At 27.4% G+C, this 19539-nt stretch overlaps 1 protein-coding gene across 1 annotated transcript; it reads right to left on the bottom strand.

Moving 5' to 3' along the window:
• Positions 1-381: 381 nt before the first annotated feature.
• LOC113377843 lies at positions 382-18063 on the bottom strand. The gene is made up of 6 exons (XM_026618279.1): positions 17911-18063; positions 6458-6678; positions 5999-6182; positions 1846-1993; positions 561-795; positions 382-496 (listed from the first exon to the last, which is right to left on the bottom strand). Exons 1-6 carry the CDS (start codon positions 17990-17992, stop codon positions 383-385), a joined length of 984 nt encoding a protein of 327 aa, XP_026474064.1. The 5' UTR covers positions 17993-18063; the 3' UTR covers position 382.
• Positions 18064-19539: the final 1476 nt, after the last annotated feature.

The following is a 19539-nucleotide window of genomic DNA, read 5'->3' as shown; positions in this document are numbered from 1 at the left end:
GGAGCAAAGAAATTCGAAAATATATGTATATATATATATATATATATATATATATATTTTTCTTATCAATAGTTCTTGATAAAGGGTACATCCCATATCCTCAAACCATTGAATAAAATAATTGAATAGATTTTAAATAAATAAAAAAATTGAAGTAAGTAATAAAGGAGGCTGTTAGTTAGGCAGTTCAACAATCGTAATTACTAATAGCTATCCAAAAAATCAACAATATGTATATATACATATTTATGCATATATACATATAATAAAGTACTTACATAAGGTCAATTCATATTACTTATGATACACCTTAATATCACATTAACTTCTGTGTGCAAAGTACACAGATGTTAATTTCGTATCAATAATTTTTTTTCCAACTTTAATTAGGAAATAGAGATTCATAGGACGGAGGAGGATCTTTATCAGGGTCAACATGTGATGGTACTTGCGGAGATGCATCTTCAGCCATTTCAAACACAGGTGGATGTACAATCTGTAAATTACAAATATTAGAAATTGCAATTTTTTGAACATCAAGAATATTATTTGATAATTACAACTTCAATTGTAGGTGCACTAGGTAGTACTGCAGTATTAACATCATTTATATCATCTGGGTCACTAGCTCTTTGCCTTGATGATGAAACATCTGGATGACAAAATGGTCCCCAACAACAGACGTGGTGCTTTCTACAAGCCCATAAACATGTTGTGAACAGAAGTAGAAGCAGAAGAATCGTGGTCACTGCTCCTAATGTTATAGGTGCTGGCTGGATGTAGTCAATGTCATCTCTGAAATGATCAGATTAATAAATGAGTGAATTAAAACTAATGAAATTAAAATACTTCAACAGTCACTGATACATTTGATATAGTTGTTTAACATTTATTTGTACTATGAAGATTTACAAAAAAAAAAAAAAAAAAGGAAAAAAGGAAAAAAAATAGTGCTAACCAAAAAAGAAACAATTTGGTCAACAAACTATGTCAAAACATAGAAAAATGCAAGTCGTAAAAAATTCAGAAGGAGCCAAAATACTAGTGTCCAAAATGCAATGTAAGGTTGTGTGTTGTATGTTGCAAAATATATCATACTAAAACTGCATATCAAGTAAGTTTATTGTAATTAGTACCAGGAATAAAAAATATAGTTGAATCAAATGAAAAAGTAACAATTTTTCTCAAGAATATCCAACCATTAACTAGTTAATGATTTTTTATAAGGTAGCTCTAAATTAAAGATTTACATTAAGTAATAATTTGCTAACTAAAAACATCTTAAGAAATTTAGCTCACACAAGTTACTCAAATATTTAATAAAATTTATAGTTATGTCTATGTTTTTTTTCATTCTTCTAATAATTACATTGCACACGAGTATTTAAAAGTGCACTAATTAATTTTCTATAAAGTGATAACAACAAAGGCAGCATTAAGGTGTATTCGAAGCCTTAACAATTCCAAAATCATAATGAATTAATAAAAATTACTTGTGATTAATTTAAAGTACCTTAATTATTTATGGACTGATTTCAAATGTTGGACTTATGTATTGCAACTACATTAAGATTTGTAGAATAATAAATAAAATGATAGAGAGAAATTTCAGAAAGCTCAAAATGAAGACACCATATCAATTCTTATATCATCCTCATAATATCTTTAACTATTACTATCAAGATTTTCTTATTGCATTTGTATTTTGATTTTACTTTAGACTTAATGTCCAATAAATTGATTTTTGTTGTAAAATTAAATATTTCAACAATTAGTTACAATAATTAACTAACTAATTTGTTACAACAATTAACAGTCAAGCTAAGCTAATATAAAAAAACTTACAGTTCACTAAGATGCTCACAGCCATCTTCATCAAGGCAGTCTTGAGATGGACAATTTACAATGTTGTCCTCCCAAAATCGGCCATATATACAACCTTCATTTCTTTCAGGAATGCATGGTTTAGCATTCGCTCCTGCCTTACTACAATCTGTAAAGAAAAATGTTTAATTATAAATAAAGAAGATTATGAATTAGGGTTTATTGGTATTAAAACTGGTATAAAAATAAATAATAATAGTAGTACTGCCTTAAGGCAGGTCTGTGAACTGAGTATTATATGGAATTAAGTAAGAATTTATTTTCCTGTATGTTTCATGCTCATGTATGTATCAATAATTTACTTTATTACTTGATATCATATTTGTAGTCACTCAAGTAAATAATTTAAGCTTTCTCAATTGTAATGATATTACACTAAAAAATTTCTTTCCTCTCCACTTTCATATATTATTTATGTAATTATCATATTATCTTATGCTAGGTAAAATTCTAAATGACAAATGGATATATATATATATAATAAACATTTTCAACCAATGTCTGATATCTAAAAATAAAAAGTGATATTTTTTCTCACATTATTTTGAAGCCTCCACGCTATAAGTTCAGAAAAATCATACATTTATAGAAGACATACTTTCTTCAATAAATGTAACAAATTTTATTTCAGAAATTATTGAGATAGATATCAAAAATAGAATCCAATCCTGAACCAGAAAAAAAATGTTACAAACAATTTAATAAATAAATAAATATTATAGAAGTTCAAATGAATCTAAGAGTATATTGTTTAAGATTCAATATACATTTTTTTATTGTTCTTGTCAAAAAACTATCAAATCTGGGACAACTAGGTGTAAGTGGCATTTTGTTTTAAGGTAAGTTGTATCAACTTTACAATATGTATAAACAAACGACTTCATAAGAACTGCGATTTAGCTAGTTAGATAAAATTTTCAGCTGTTATTTCAAAAATAAAGTCAAATTATTCTTCAAACAAACTCATTATATATCTGTAATTGCATCAATAAAATTAATCACATACACAAATGTTCAATCCTTTTGCTACAAGTGTTCTTATAGATGACATACACAATGTGCCTCTGATTGTGAGTTAAATATTGTGATTTCTAATTTTTGATTGTGGTTTTCAGTATTTTAGATGTCAATTTAAAATTGTAAATACATTTTTAACTATAATGATTAGAAAATTTGAAATTATTTATATAGCAAATACTTTGACAGGCTTGCTCAGCAGTATCACTTCTATGCAAACATTCTCGTAGCAAAAAGATAAAACATTAAATTCTAATTACAGGTTTTATAGAAATTAATTTGTCAGTCTCCATCAACTTCCAAAAAAACTAGTGGTGTATGGCATCGTGCTTTAAGGCAAATGCTATAACTTCCCGTACCATAACAAAATATTCGAGGAATATTAAATGTTTTCAAATAGATTATTATAAATACTGAAACATTGTCTAATATTTATAAAAAATATATAAACTGAATTGCAAAGTTAAAATTATTTATTTAAAATATGTAAGTTTTAGAACTTCAGTCAGAATTAAAATTAAAATCTGAATTATTTTCGATATATAAAAAAAAAAATGGAAAAAACATTTTTTTGGAAAAAAAATTGAATTTTTTTTCAAAAGCAGTTATTTTGTTAAAACAAGCAGAAAGTTTTTTGAATCTTTCAGATCGGACGCTTAGTTCTCTCAAAAACTGCCATTTTTTGCACATTTAGCTCTGTATTTTCGGCAGGCCCTGCCTTTGCCAAAGACTAATCAGCATATCTCCCTACCAATTGAATTAGAATGTTTGTTGAACCATTCAAATCGGTTGATCCGTGAGCCCGAAAACGTGAACAAAAAATGAGAACACAAAACACACACACACACGCACGCACATCCATTTTTTCTGAGTTATGCTAAAATGTTCAGAAACCTTTAAAACGTGAAGAAATGCAAAAATTTTCATTTTCGATTTTCGGCCCATTACTATTACTTACTCTACGGAAAGTTAAAAAACGCAAAACCAAACGACGCAAATCGAAGTACAAATGTAGTAAAACGTTGAATTGAATGGGTAATTCATTACGTCAATTTTGCAATCACCGGCGATTTGTTTGGAAAATGTTATCTGTAAAATCTACAAGATTTAAGCAATTAGTACACATGTGTGATAAGTTATCTATTTATAAACTACCATGCAATAACGATTTGATTTGATAATAGCAAAGTACATATACCTGAGATTGAACGATAACGCCAATTAAATATTTCGGTCGGAATACACTTTTACATTTGGATATACAAATATGTATTTTTAGATAAGTTATTAATCAGTGTGTGTTGAATTGACGCAAACGTATTTCGAGAATGCACTTTTATCTTATTTTATTGAATAATCTTTGTGTGATTAATGCAGATCATTGCACCTGATCATTATAAACTTCCCGAGGAGAAGATCCGAATTGCTAGGTTCGCTACGAGAAAGCTTTCCGCGGGACTGACACTGCTGTACGAGCCAGCAAGACGCCCAACAAAATATTTTAAGATTTTCCAATAATTGTAGTTATAATTATAAATTTACATTTCTAAAAAACTAAAAACTACAATGACGAATTAGAAATCACAATAATTTATCTCGTGATAAATCTATAGACGACACTCGTAGTGAAAGGGTTAAACATTTGTGTTGGTGATTAATTTCATTAATACAATTACAGGTGTTTTGACGACGCTTGAAGTCATTCTGAATCGTTTGAAACCAAAATTGAAAAAAGTGTGTGTCTATTAACCGATTTTTGACCTTTCGCCAACTCTTTCTCGAGAACGACTGAACCGGCTTCAAAAATTTAAAAGTCATTTGATGAAACTCGATAAAGACTCGCACTTATTAGTTAATACACGATAGGCTGAGCAGTTTCTTTATTAATTTTCTGAATTAACACATAAGTGTTAAATTTTTCGTCCAACTTTTCGCCAAAAATCCTAAACCGACTTTGAAAATAGAAAATCATAAGATATCAGTTGGGAATCATGCTGATTAGTTTTTGGTGAAGATCAGCCAGGACATTTCGCCGTAATTAAATGTTGAAATGATTTTGATGAAACTTTACATAACAACAGTGGTGAAGGTCTTTACAAACATTTGAAAATATTATAGGCCTTTAAATTTTGGAATAATGAGCCTTGCCTAAATCATACTCAATATATAGAAAAAAAGTAATTACAGATATTATAAGTTTATTTGACATATATTAAAATCGCACAGATCAGTATTTAGTGAAAGCAATATTTTTAATTTCGAAATAAATAGTTGAATTCCGATTATTATGGATTAGGTTGATTGATTACTTACAAATATAAGAAAGTACAAGCAATTTGTCTGAAGGCAAAATGCCAAACTTACAAATAGTTTTTCTTTTTTAGATATAACAGTTAGGAAAAAAAAGTATAGAAAAATTCTGGTTTCTATAGTTTTCATATAATATTAACTTGTCCTCAAAACACATTTTTTCCAAATTGATTTGAAATTAGACTTTGTTAAGAAAGCAGTTGTAGTTATAAATGTATGATCAAATACATATTTTTTAACTGTTATTTTTAGAACTAGACAACATCAAAATATTGCAAAAATTGCTACCAGTGCTTTGGACTTATTTTCATATTAGTGTGAAAGTAATTTAATTAGACTTGGACCCTGCGACTGACATATTTAGCATTTGCATTATTGTGGTAATAAGATATGTAATATGTTACATATATTGCTCGACCAATTCAATAAGTTTAACTTGATTAATTTATACTACTTAACCCACATTTCACAAGTACCTTAATCTACTGTGATATCTCAACTTGTAAATTATTAATGCATAAACTTTATATGATAAGTTTATATTTAGCACTTTTGTTGAGATATATTTTTATTACAGATACATCAAAATAGTAGAAATAATTTTCTTGGGCAATAGAAGTAGAATTATTTACAACAGTTTTCAGTTCAATGAAAATATTGCCATAGAGAAGTAATGTTCTATTATGCAAATTAGAAGTATGCAACTTCAATAAAGTAGTTAATTATAATTATCAAAAATCCAAAGCAATGAATTCATAATATAGAATCCTAAATGTTATTAACTCACCATTGAAATAAGAAGTAAACACCAGCGATACTTCTATAGATTCACCAGGTGCTAGAAGCTTCTCTGCATAATATTCTATCTGTACAAATAAAGTATTTTCTGCAATAACAAAGCTCTCAAGAGGAGTCTTTCCTACTTGGTACTCTCCACAAGTTCTACGAACAACACCTTTTGGAGTGCGAATCTAAATAAAAAATAAATATTACCATTAGGTAGTTATTATACATCTAAATCTGATATGAGAGTACATTTTCAAGAAATTTCTCTTATAACAAATATATTCTGTGTTATAGATATGTCAAATATTAAAGCACCTTCAAAAATTAATTCATTTAATTCTATATACTTAAAATATAAAATAAAATATTTCCAAATTAAGTACTCCACTAGGCAATGGTAGAGATTAGTTTTTGAATGCATTATTTATTTAGCAGTCTTATAATATTAAAATTCAATTACCAGTAAATAGTCTAAACATATTCCAGTCGCTTCTGATCTTCTTAAAGATAATTTCTGTATTACAACATAAATGCCATTACTATGTTTAGAAGCTTCGATAGTAAAATTGCAATGTCTGTTATTTTCATTTAGATCTGTAACACTGACGATGGCAGATGATTCATGCCGCTTGCCCAGAAATATTCTGTGCCTTTGTGCAGAGCACACATCAGTTTCCTTAACTGAAAATGAAAGATATTAATTTATATAATATTGAATAAAATTGTAATATATATATATATATATATATATATATATATATATATATATATAAAGTGTGAGGTTTTTTCAGATGATGAAAGATATACGAAAAAATGTTTTTGGGCATCCATTCAATAATGAAATTTCACGAAGAAGAATCAGATACATTTATAAATTTATTTTACAAGACTGATCCTTTCATATTGAATTCAAAATTTATTAGTTAAAAGAAATTAGAAGATTTAATTTAGAATTTTTTATCGATCAGTATAGACACCTGTCGCTCAAAATAAATAATTAATTATAATTTTTATATAAAGTACATTTTATTTAATTTCAAATAAGTGTTTAATTTTTTTTTAAATGTTAATTTTCCGAAGGTGAAAAAGTGAATTCTTTCAATTTTTAAATAATTAATAAGTTTATTAATGCATAATTTCTTTTTGTTTATTTTAAATAAAATTTAATAGAAAGGGGCATCCCATATCTCCGAAACGTAAAAACAATTAAAAATGAAGTGATAAATTTGATTTTCAAAAACCAAAACTTAATTCAGAATAATAAAATCATATACGTTACAACCCCGTTAAGACGATCATACTTGATACAATTTCCCGCGTAATACGCCATTTTACCCTGCACAATTTTAAATCAATTGTAAAAATTCAAAAACTGTTCTAAAGATATTGATTGGCCAACGCGTTGATTAGTTTGAAGATTAAATGTGAAATTTTTTCTTTGATAAAATTTTGACAATTATATCTTAGTCTGAAATAACATCTAAAAAATATTATAGACCTACGATAAGTGGATGAATTATAAAAATTCGTCAAAGTTTCGAATTGACTCCGTGCTTAAGTGACTCTAATCAGAAAATGTGTATATGTTCCATGTTTCGTTGATAGCTACTGATTACAGTTGAGGGCCATACTTAATTGTTAAATAATAATTGGAATCCGTATTTAGAATCCGTAATATTTAGAATTAAATGTTAAAAATATTAAGAATCCAAAATGGATGAAATGGAATGTCTTAAACAAATTAATTTAAATTATGCAATTATATATATTACATAAGTACGTTTGAAAAACATCAATTGAAAATCGCATCGGTTATATTTTAAGAAAAACGAAATCTTCACTTTCAAAATAAAAATTTGAACACATTACCTAAATCTCAGTTTCTACTGATTAAGTTGGTTATGTATACGTATCCGGAAGTTCATAAAACTTGCCTTAAGGCAAAAAGCTACTTACAACTAGCTTAAATCATTTTTTTTATCCCGCATAATACGCATTTTGATCCCTTCCCTATGAAGTCGTCTTAACGGGATTTTTACTGTATATTTATTTAGAGAAAGATAAAAATGTACCCATCACTTTGAATCGATGAGTACTTATTTTCAAGGTGAGTGTCAATGCATGACTGATCAATGTAATGATTAGAATAAACTACTTTATCATTAACAAGGTCCAAATTAATAATTAGTCAAAATAAGTTGGCTTGTCTATTTATGATAAGATTATTGAAGAAAATTGTATTGCGACCTAATCAAATTTTTCAGATAATTTCTGGCAATTTATTGTAATCAGAAACTATCACAGACTGATAAATTTTGTGAAAATTTAATTATGTTAATGTTAAATATTTGAATAATTATATTCTAAACAATTTTCATAAAAATCAATCACAAATTCTTTATAAATCTATGTCATTTGATTATAATCTAAGCCACCTTATCATTCTAATCTAATCAAATAATATATGATTCATATGAATTTTTGTAATTGAGATTTTTTATCAATATTTTCAAGTACCGCGAAGAATAAAATTTACATTTTGTAAAATTCATAAATTATACAATTGACATAAATAACATTTCTTGCAATAAGAGTGCTATTAATCTATTATTAGCGCTATTGCAACTATAAATAAAAATGTTTTCGCATTCATGAAGAATTATTTCATTGCAAAAGTTGACACAAACTTGTTTAATCAACATTTGCCAGTTATATATATATATATATATATATATATATATATTTTTGAATAGTCTTGAATTTGATGTTGATATATATGTTTAATTTGAGTTTAATATTCGGGCGTAACATCAATAAAAATAGTATGAGTTTTTTTTAAAAATTTATTTATTTAAAATCCATACGTTTCGGCTAGCATCTTAGCCATCATTCAGTGGTAATCAAGTTAACTATAAAAATTAAAACTAAATAAATTATATGAAAGGAAATTTCAAGGAAAAACAATAATAATAATAATAGTAATAAAACACTTACAATTTTGTATCCTAATATAGCATATGAAACCATTATTAATCCATGGTATGAGTATGTGCACATTGATAAGATATATATTTTTTAACACAAACATCACAAATGGTAAAACACACTAATAATCATGATAACTTAGCAAGTTGTCGAAACTATGTATTTACTCTTCGGAGTTTAGGATATAAATGTCACATTTTTCTCAAAGCAGTTTTTAGCATGTGTTGATATTTTTTGGAAAATTTAAAAGGCGATGGGATTTTGTTATTTTTTAAGGAATTTTGACACGCTATTAAGAAACCACGTGTTCGTTTCGTTAAGGGCCGTATTGTCAAAGCGTTTATTTATGACTCTGTCGTTATGTAATTGTAAAAACAACCCCTCAGCGAATCTTCTTTTAATTGTATTCTCTTCAAAATGTAAAATTTTAGGGTTAAAGAAATCGATATTATGATTTAAATTTTTAATATGCTCAGTTAACATTGTTTTAAACTGCTTAGGATTTTTTGAATTATTTTTGTGTTGATTAAGGCGTTTACTCAGGTTTTGGCTAGTTTCTCCAATATAAAAGAGTTCGCAATTAGAGCAATTAATTTGATATACTAAATTCCTGAGGCGGTCAAAATTGAACTTAGATTTCATTTGTGTAAAAATTGAACTAAGGGTTGCATCACAATTACATACCAACAGAATGCCACATTGTTGAAATAGTTTTTTCCACGAGAAATATAAATCTTTTATGTACGGTAGGCAAATGACACCAGTATATGATTCTAAGTCTAAGCGGTTTTTATGGTCTGTGAGGTCTTTTTGTTTGTTAAAAATGTAACTGCGTCTGTTATTTATGACCGAGTTGATTATGTTCGTAGGATATGAGTTGTTTTTCAGTGTGTTTATAACCAGGTCAATGTTCGTGTCCCAGAAGTTTTTGTCAGATAGTAATATGGCGTGGTCTGTTAAATTTATTATTGTCGCTATTTTCATTTTAAGAGGGTGGTATGAGTGGTAATTTATGTATCGTCCGGAGCTAGTTGGTTTCTGGTACCAGTTAGTAATTAGTCGGTGGTCATTTGTACGTATTAGTCGGATGTCTAGAAAGCTAATCGAATTCATTGTCTCTAATTCTACGGTAAACTGAAGTTTTTTATTAAAATTGTTAAAATTATCAGTAAATATGTTAATGTCTTCTTCTGGAATACAAGTAATGATATCGTCTACATATCGGTAATAAAAGATTTGTTTATTATAATTATTAAAAATTTTGTTTTCTACTAATTGTAAGGAAATTTCTACTAAAGACGGAGATGCGGGAGATCCCATTGGGGTGCCAAAAATTTGGTAATAAAATGATCCATTAAATTCAAAATAGGTGTTAGAGACAATGAATTTGATGATTTCTCTAAACCAATGTAAGGATAATGTGGTGTGAAGGCTAATTTCACTCCATCTGCTGGTGATGGCGTCTAGTATTAAGTCTAGTGGGACATTTGTAAATAGGGATATAACGTCTAGGCTAATTAGTTTATAATTATTGGGAATGGAAATATTATTAAGAAGTTTTACAAGCTCGAAGGAATTTTTAATGTAATATGGGGACTGTTTTGTTATTGTTGTTAAGATATTACTAATGTACTTGGATAATTTGTATAGTGGAGAATTTATGTCTGAAACAATCGGTCTATAAGGTAGGTTTGTTTTGTGTATTTTAGGAAGGCCGTATAATCTTGGAAAGTATGGGTGTAAATTTTTTAAGTTTGTAGCTGTATCTTTTGTGATTTGTTTATTGGTAACTAATTTGTCTAGAAGTTTATGACAGGAGCGGTTGATGTGTTCGGTTGGGTCGTTGTTTATGGTCGTGTAGGTACTGGCGTCCGAGAGTGATTCGGTAATTTTTTGTAAATAGTCCTCTTTGTCAAGTATAACTGTGACGTTTCCTTTGTCTGCTCTTGTAACAATTATATTAGGATGGTCTTTTAAAAATAATTTACAGCTTTTGAGATCTCTAAGAATGTCAGTATAATTCGAATTTTTTATATTGAGAGAATTGATGTACGAAATAAATTTTTTGCAAAAAAGAGTTCTGGTATGAGATTTCAGTTTAGGATCTTTAATTTGTTGTAAACCATTTTCTAAGTTCGAGAGTAATTTAATGAAATTAAAATTGTTAGGACAGTTGGGAACAGCAAAATTGGGGCCTAATGCAAAAATGTATCGAAGTCTATCTGGGATCTCAATGGATGAGAAGTTTTTTAGCCATTTGTTGATGACGTTTTCATCTAAAGTTATTTTACTATGTTCTATTTTATTTTGTAATAATTTGTTAAATTTATTTTTGTAAGATTGTTTTAGGTTAATGGAATGTTTATTGTTTTTAATATTTTCGAAGTGGAGAAAATCGTTAACAATTTCGGACTCAACTGTACGAAACAGCCAATTGGTAATTTTTGCGATGGTATTCCTGAAGTTGTGTATATTTTTAATGCAACTTTCTATCGTTAAAGAAATAAATTTTAAGCTAAGATTTTCTACTGTATTATCCTGTGACTTATTAGAAATAGGTTTGAATTTTTTTACATTGATTTTGTAAAAGTTTGGTATTATTTTTTCTTTTCGACATCTTAATAAGAAGACATGTTTATTAGTGTTTACAATGATTTTTGAATTTAATTTAGAAACTGCTTTAAATTGTGAATATATATAGATCCCGTAGTTGCGCCTGATAAATTCATAAAACGATTGGTCATCACGTGTATTGAAGGTTTCTTGTCTGTTCTTGTGTACTTGAGGGACTAATGGTTTGATATGACGATGTGGATCCATGGTTCGTAGAGTGTATTGTAGGTTTTTAAGAAAATTATATGATAACTAGTGTATGAAGTCAATAATCCTTTTTTCAGCCCAGGAGTGATATTTTTGAATAGTCTTGAATTTGATGTTGATATATATGTTTAATTTGAGTTTAATATTCGGGCGTAACATCAATAAAAATAGTATGAGTTTTTTTTAAAAATTTATTTATTTAAAATCCATACGTTTCGGCTAGCATCTTAGCCATCATTCAGTGGTAATCAAGTTAACTATAAAAATTAAAACTAAATAAATTATATGAAAGGAAATTTCAAGGAAAAACAATAATAATAATAATAGTAATAAAACACTTACAATTTTGTATTCTAATATAGCATATGAAACCATTATTAATCCATGGTATGAGTATGTGCACATTGATAAGATATATATTTTTTAACACAAACATCACAAATGGTAAAACACACTAATAATCATGATAACTTAGCAAGTTGTCGAAACTATGTATTTACTCTTCGGAGTTTAGATATAAATGTCACATTTTTCTCAAAGCAGTTTTTAGCATGTGTTGATATTTTTGGAAAATTTAAAGGCGATGGGATTTTGTTATTTTTTAAGGAATTTTGACACGCTATTAAGAAACCACGTGTTCGTCGTTAAGGGCCGTATGTCAAAGCGTTTTTATACTCTGTCGTTATGTAATTGTAAAACAACCCCTCAGCGAATCTTCTTTTAATTGTATTCTCTTCAAAATGTAAAATTTTAGGGTTAAAGAAATCGATATTATGATTTAAATTTTTAATATGCTCAGTTAACATTGTTTTAAACTGCTTAGGATTTTTTGAATTATTTTTGTGTTGATTAAGGCGTTTACTCAGGTTTTGGCTAGTTTCTCCAATATAAAAGAGTTCGCAATTAGAGCAATTAATTTGATATACTAAATTCCTGAGGCGGTCATATATATATATATATGTGTGTGTGTATATATACATAAATTTGTTATTTACATAAACGCCAATCGGTTATGCACCGTGAATTTGTAATAACATTGATTTATATACATATATACATACATACTTATATACATACATGTATATATAAATTATTTCTATATTACTAATTTCTATTTTACTAACTGTAGGTAGGGTGAAATATAATTTAATTTTTAAAATGATATCAAAATAAATATTTGTGGTGAAAATTTAGGGCAGTATATATTTTTTAAATACTCATTGCAAAAAAATAGAATAAAAGAAATTAGTCCAAAAACTTTAAAAAAAGTGCAAGACCGAAAAATCCTTAATTATTAAATTGTTTATTGAAAAAAGATTAAGTTTTTTAATAATCTCATGAAATACTTAACAGAAATTTAGTGAAAAACATTCACTAACTAAAAGCAGGATAATAATTGATTCTATTACTAAAATTACGAAATTCTAGTTCACTAAAAATAAGGGTTTGTGGTAGGAGGATAAAATTTTAGTTTTTTTTAAATTTAAATAGGCACTATAATAAAATAAAATAAAATGATCAAAAAAATTAAAACAAATGTTTGAGATATGAAAGTATTAAAAGATGTTAGCCAATTCTTCAAATGAAAACATAATTTCATAAAAATTGGTCAAGCAGTTTTGGAGCAGTATGATCACATCTACGACACAGAAAATATATATATATATATATATATATATATATATATATATACAGTTGTTCTTGAACATCCATCCAATAATGAAATAATTTTAGTGAAGAAAAATGTCTATTGCAGTATCAAACACTTCAGTTCCTAATTTGACCATCTTCAGTGCATACAAATAGTTCAAATAAATCACAGAAAAAAAAATATGATACACCAATTAATATAACAAGTTTCAAGACAATAATTTTATAATAAATATTAAATTATAAAAATAAAATAAATGAAAAGATTTAAAAGATCTCTTATCGTCGAGACATATTTGTTTTGAATTTGTTAGAAAAATGTTTGTGTTGTTTCTGTGTTTTTCTTTAAACTATTTGTATGCACCAAAGATGTACCAAATCAAGACCCGAAACCTTTGATACTACAATAAAGACATTTTTCTTCACTAAAATTGTTTATTGGATGAATGTCCAAGAACAACTTTATATATATATATATATATATATATATATATATATATAAGTTTATATGTATATCTTCTTTATACAAACATCCATCCAAATAAATATCGAGGAAATACTAGATTACTAAGTAGGGTCTGTGATAGACAGGTAAAAAATTAGGGCTGTATGCATGTTTTATCCAATGAATAAGAATGTAATTAAAACTTATATAAACATATATAAAAGTCTTATGAAAATCAAAACATATACAAGACTTAATAAAATATAATAATCTTTTTCATAATGGGATAGATGCTTGTATGAAAAACTTCCTTTGTTATAATTATATACCTTATATATATATATATATATATATATATATATATATATATATATTATATATATATATATATATATATATAAGTATGTATACATATATACATATATATATATATATATATATATATATATATAAGTATGTATACATATATACTTTTTAATTAAAATTCAAGTATTTGTCAACAAATCATTGATATATAATTAATAAGTTTCACAAAGTCTTGATATATCTACAATGATTTGGAGATTTATATTATATAAATATAAAAGAGTATTTGGGAATTCTCAAGTACCATCAAGAATAAGACTTCCAATTTGTAAACCTCTTATGCAAAAAAAAAAAATAGTAATTAATTATCAGGGCATAATTAATATATATATATATATATATATATATATATATATATATATATACATATATAGTATATTATCTTATATATAGTGTTAGTTTACAAAATGTTTGATCGAAAGACTTTGGATCCCAAAAAATAAATTTATAATTACATCATTATTTGATTTTGAGATGTGAATATTATGATTACAAAACACTTCGATCATAACCATTTTGTTTAGAACAAATAAATGTAGAATGACATCATAATATAGTTTTAAGAAGCATGGACTGTGTTTACAAAACATTTGCTCGAAACAATATTGTTTAGAAAGAATAACGTAGAATGACATCATACTTCAGCTTTGAGAAGTATGAACTGTGTTTGCAAAACACAGGTGCGACTGTGTTTATAAACATTTGTGCTCAGAGGAATTTTGTTTAGAAAGAATAGATGTAGAATTAGTAATATACATTTGACAACAGTGCCTAATTAAAATATATACAGGATGTATATTGAAATTTATAGTTTATTAGATATGTTTATATATGTACACATAGAGCAAGTGCTATTATTGTTATCAAAACAGTTTCAACAAATGTTTTCAGGTAAATTCCAGGCCAAAGCCGACAGACAGATAAACAATAGTTGCTCAAAAGAATTTGGTTTAGAAGAAATTAATTTACAATTATGTACATCATAACTTAGTTTCGAGAAGTAGAGTCTAGGTTTACAAAACAGTTGCTCGAAAGAATAGATGTAGAATTACAAATATGCATTTGAAAACATTGCACAAGATGAATATTGCAATTTAAAGCTTATAATATATGTTAGTATATGTACACATAAGACAAATGCAACTATTGTTATAAAAACAATCTTAATAAATGTCTTCAGGTAAATTTTTAAGTCAGCAGTCAGATAAATAATAGTTGCTCGAAAGAATTTGGTTTAGAAGGAATAAATTAAGAATTACATCATGCTTTGTTTTGAGAAGTAGAGACTAGATTTGCAAAATAGTTTCTCGAAAGAATAGATGTTGAAGTAGAAATGTACATTTGAAAACAGTGCACAGGATGTACGTGGTCTGTTCAAAAAGTACCCGGAATTTTCGTTTTTTATTTATTTATATTTATTTATTCGTCTACATTAATGTGGTCCCCTTCAAAGTAGTCCCCCCCAGATATAATACACTTATGCCAGCGTTTTTTCCAATTTTCGAAGCACCCTTGATATTCACTTTTTGATATGTCCTTGAGCACTCTCAGCGATTTTCTTCAATCGAGGAAAACCGCCGTCCTTTCATGGGTCGCTTCAACTTTGGGAATAGGAAAAAGTCACACGGAGCCATATCTGGTGAATTTTTGCACTTTGCAACACTTTATTTCATTTTTTACGCAAAATTTAATACAAATTCTTTGACTTTTCAATTCTTCCATTGTAAAAATCGCCGAGCTCAGAAAAACACGTCGAACCTTAGCGACTACCACAGACAAAGTAAACAGTGAATATAGCTGAAAATTTCATCATACTTTAGGGGCATGTATACCAACACAATAAAAAAAAATTTTGACAATCAGACACTCCAGACCCGCGAAATTTAATTATTAGTAATTCCGGGTACTTTTTGAACAGACCACGTATATTGAAATTTACGGTGTGTAATGTATTGAACATACATGTACACATAGAATAAGTGTTATTATTGTTAAAACAGTCTAAATAAATGTTTTCAGGTAAATTTATATGTCAGCGGACAGATAAATAATGGTTGCTCAAAAGACTAAATTTAGAACATTATAAAATAATTTTGGTAAGTAAGGACTAGGTTTACAAAATAGTTGCTCAAAAGAATAGATGTAGAATTAGAAATTTAGATTTGACAACATTGCACAAGATGAATATTGCAAATTACAGCTTATAATATATGTTAATAAATGTACACATAAAGCAAGTGCATTTACTGTTATTAAAACAGTCTCAATAGATGTTTTTAGGTAAATTTATGAGCCAGCAGTCAGAGAAATAATAGTTGCTCGAAAAAATTTGGTTTTAAAAAGAACAATCTTATAATTACACGATAACCTGGTTTCGACAAGTGAGGACTGTCTTCACAAAACACTTGCTTGAAAGGAACTTTGTATGAAAAAATAAATATAAAATTAAGAATATATATTTGACAACATTGCACAAGATGTATATTGAAATTTAGAGCTTATTAGATATGTCTATATATGTACACATAAAACAAGCGTTATTATTGTTATCGAAACAGCCTCAATGAATGTTTTCTGGTAAATTTATGAGCCAGCAGTCAGAGAAATAATAGTTGCTCGAAAAAATTTGGTTTTAAAAACAACAATCTTATAATTATATGATAACTTGGTTTCGACAAGTGAGGACTGTCTTCACAAAACACTTGCTCGAAAGGAACTTTGTATGAAAAAATAAATATAAAATTAAGAATATATATTTGACAACATTGCACAAGATGTATATTGAAATTTAGAGCTTATTAGATATGTCTATATATGTACACATAGAACAAGTGTTATTATTGTTATCGAAACAGCCTCAATGAATGTTTTCTGGTAAATTTATGAGCCAGCAGTCAGAGAAATAATAGTTGCTTGAAAAAATTTGGTTTTAAAAACAACAATCTTATAATTACATGATAACTTGGTTTCGACAAGTGAGGATTGTCTTCACAAAACACTTGCTCGAAAGGAACTTTGTATGAAAAAATAAATATAAAATTAAGAATATATGTTTGACAACATTGCACAAGATGTATATTGAAATTTAGAGCTTATTAGATATGTCTATATATGTACACATAGAACAAGTGTTATTATTGTTATCAAAACAGTCCCAATGAATGTTTTCAAGTAGATTTATGAGCTGACAGTCAAATAAATATTAGTTGTTCGAAAGAATTTGGTTTTAAAAAGAACAACCTTAGAATTACATGGTTTTGACATGTGAGGGCTGTCTTCAAAACAATTGCTCGAAGGAACTTTGTATGCAAAGAATAAATGTAAAATTAAGAGTATACATTTGACAACAGTGCACAAGATGAATATTAAAGTTTGCAGTTTATTATGTATCTTCATATATGTACCAATAAGATAAATACTATTATTTTCATGAAAACAGTCCTCAAAAGATGTTGAGGTAAATTTATAAGACGGGTGGATTTAGATAAATAATATTTATATAAAATCCACTCAGTAATTCTTGATCAGATAGTTACAAGTAACTAGTTATACATATTGACAGCACAAAAACCAACAATGAATTATTCACTAGAAATTTCCACAATCCAACCTCTATTGACACATTTTACTCAAATTTTTTAACTCACATGTTTTGTAACCCGTCGAAAGTGTTGTCACAAACATCATCGTATAAAATAACAAAAAATAATGAACGTGCAACAGTTCCATTTTGTTAATTTAAAATCGAACATTATTGACTTGTCATGACATTATTGTTGCTTCGAATGTTGTAAATAACAAATAACGATAGCACGATGACGGCGAAACAGAATTCCACTGACTCGTTCGTGCGTTTTCGTGACAGGTCTCGGAAAGTTTACGAAGAACCTGTTGATTGAGAACAAAGATGGCGGGCAGATGGCGGCACTTGAAAAGCGGTAAAATTTAAAATTTAAAATTTTAAATTTAAACAGTATGAAGAACGTTTTTTTAAAACCATTTCTGTTAAAAGCAAGTACGATTATTATTAATTATATATCTTTTTTGTAACAGAAAAATGAGTTTAGATAAAAATAAAGATATAATAAAAAATATATATTACCTTTTATTGACTTGAAGAGTTTATAAGACTTCATATATAACATGATAAATATTTGAAACTAGTTGTAAGTAGCATTTTGCCTTAAGGCAATAGGGGTAAATAAGGGGTAGATAGCGACACTTGAAAAGCGGTAAAATTTAAAATTTTAACAGTATGCAGAACGTTTTTTAAAACTAATTTTTTTTAAAGAAAGCACGATTATTATTAATTGTAAACCTTTTTTGTAACAGTGAGTTTAGATATAAATAAAGATATAATAAAAATTATATATTACCTTTTATTGACTTGAAGAGTTTATTTATAAGACTTCATTTATAACATGATAAATATTTGAAACTAGTTGTAAGTAGCATTTTGCCTTAAGGCAAAAGGGGTAAATAAGGGGTAGATAACGACACTTGAAAAGCGGTAAAATTTAAAATTTAAACAGTATGCAGAACGTTTTTTAAAACTATTTTTTTAAAAGAAAGCACGATTATTATTAATTATAAACCTTTTTTGTAACAGTGAGTTTAGATATAAATAAAGATATAATAAAATATATATATTACCTTTTATTGACTTGAAAAGTTTATTTATAAGATTTTATATGATAAAAAATTTAAACTAGTGGGGTGGGTGGCATCGTGCCTTAAGACAAATTGCTGGAACTTCCCGTACCGTAACGAAATGTTCGAGGAATATTGAATGTTTTCAAATAGATTATTATAAATATTGTAACATTGTCTAATATTTATAAGAATTATATAAACTGAATTGCAGAGTTGAAATTATTTGTTTAAAGTATATTAGAACTATAGTTAGAATTAAAAATGAAATTTTCCAAAATCAATTATTTTGTTAAGACAAGCAGAAAGTTCTTTGAATCAATTGAATCGGGCGCTTAGTTCTCTCAAAAAGTGCCATTTTTGTACATTCAGCTCTGTATCTCCGAAATGGCTGGGACTGCCTTTGCGAAAAACTAATAACCCTTTCTCCCAATCATTACTAATTGAATGTTTTTTAGATCATTCAAATCGGATGCTCCGTTCTCTCAAAAACTCGATTTCTATTTTCTGCACTCTTTGCTCCTTATCTCCGTAACTGCTGGACCTGCTTTTGCCAAAAACTAATCAGCACATCTCCTTATCAATAGGAATCGAATGTTTTTTAAACCATTTAAATCGGATGATCC

This window comes from Ctenocephalides felis, unplaced genomic scaffold (genome assembly GCF_003426905.1).
Source record: "Ctenocephalides felis isolate EL2017-DRISC unplaced genomic scaffold, ASM342690v1 CF-g0.4_SCAFFOLD_01886, whole genome shotgun sequence".
NCBI lineage: Eukaryota > Metazoa > Arthropoda > Insecta > Siphonaptera > Pulicidae > Ctenocephalides > Ctenocephalides felis.
This window is presented reverse-complemented; position numbering and strand designations above follow the sequence as displayed.

Coding starts and splice junctions, on each gene's coding strand:
- LOC113377843 (XM_026618279.1), bottom strand. CDS start 17,992: ATGGAACTGTTGCACGTTCATTATTTTTTGTTATTTTATACGATGATG. Junction 1,994..5,998: donor GTTTACTTCTTATTTCAATG/GTGAGTTAATAA, acceptor TTTTCTTTACAG/ATTGTAGTAAGGCAGGAGCG. Junction 497..560: donor GTGCACCTACAATTGAAGTT/GTAATTATCAAA, acceptor TGTAATTTACAG/ATTGTACATCCACCTGTGTT.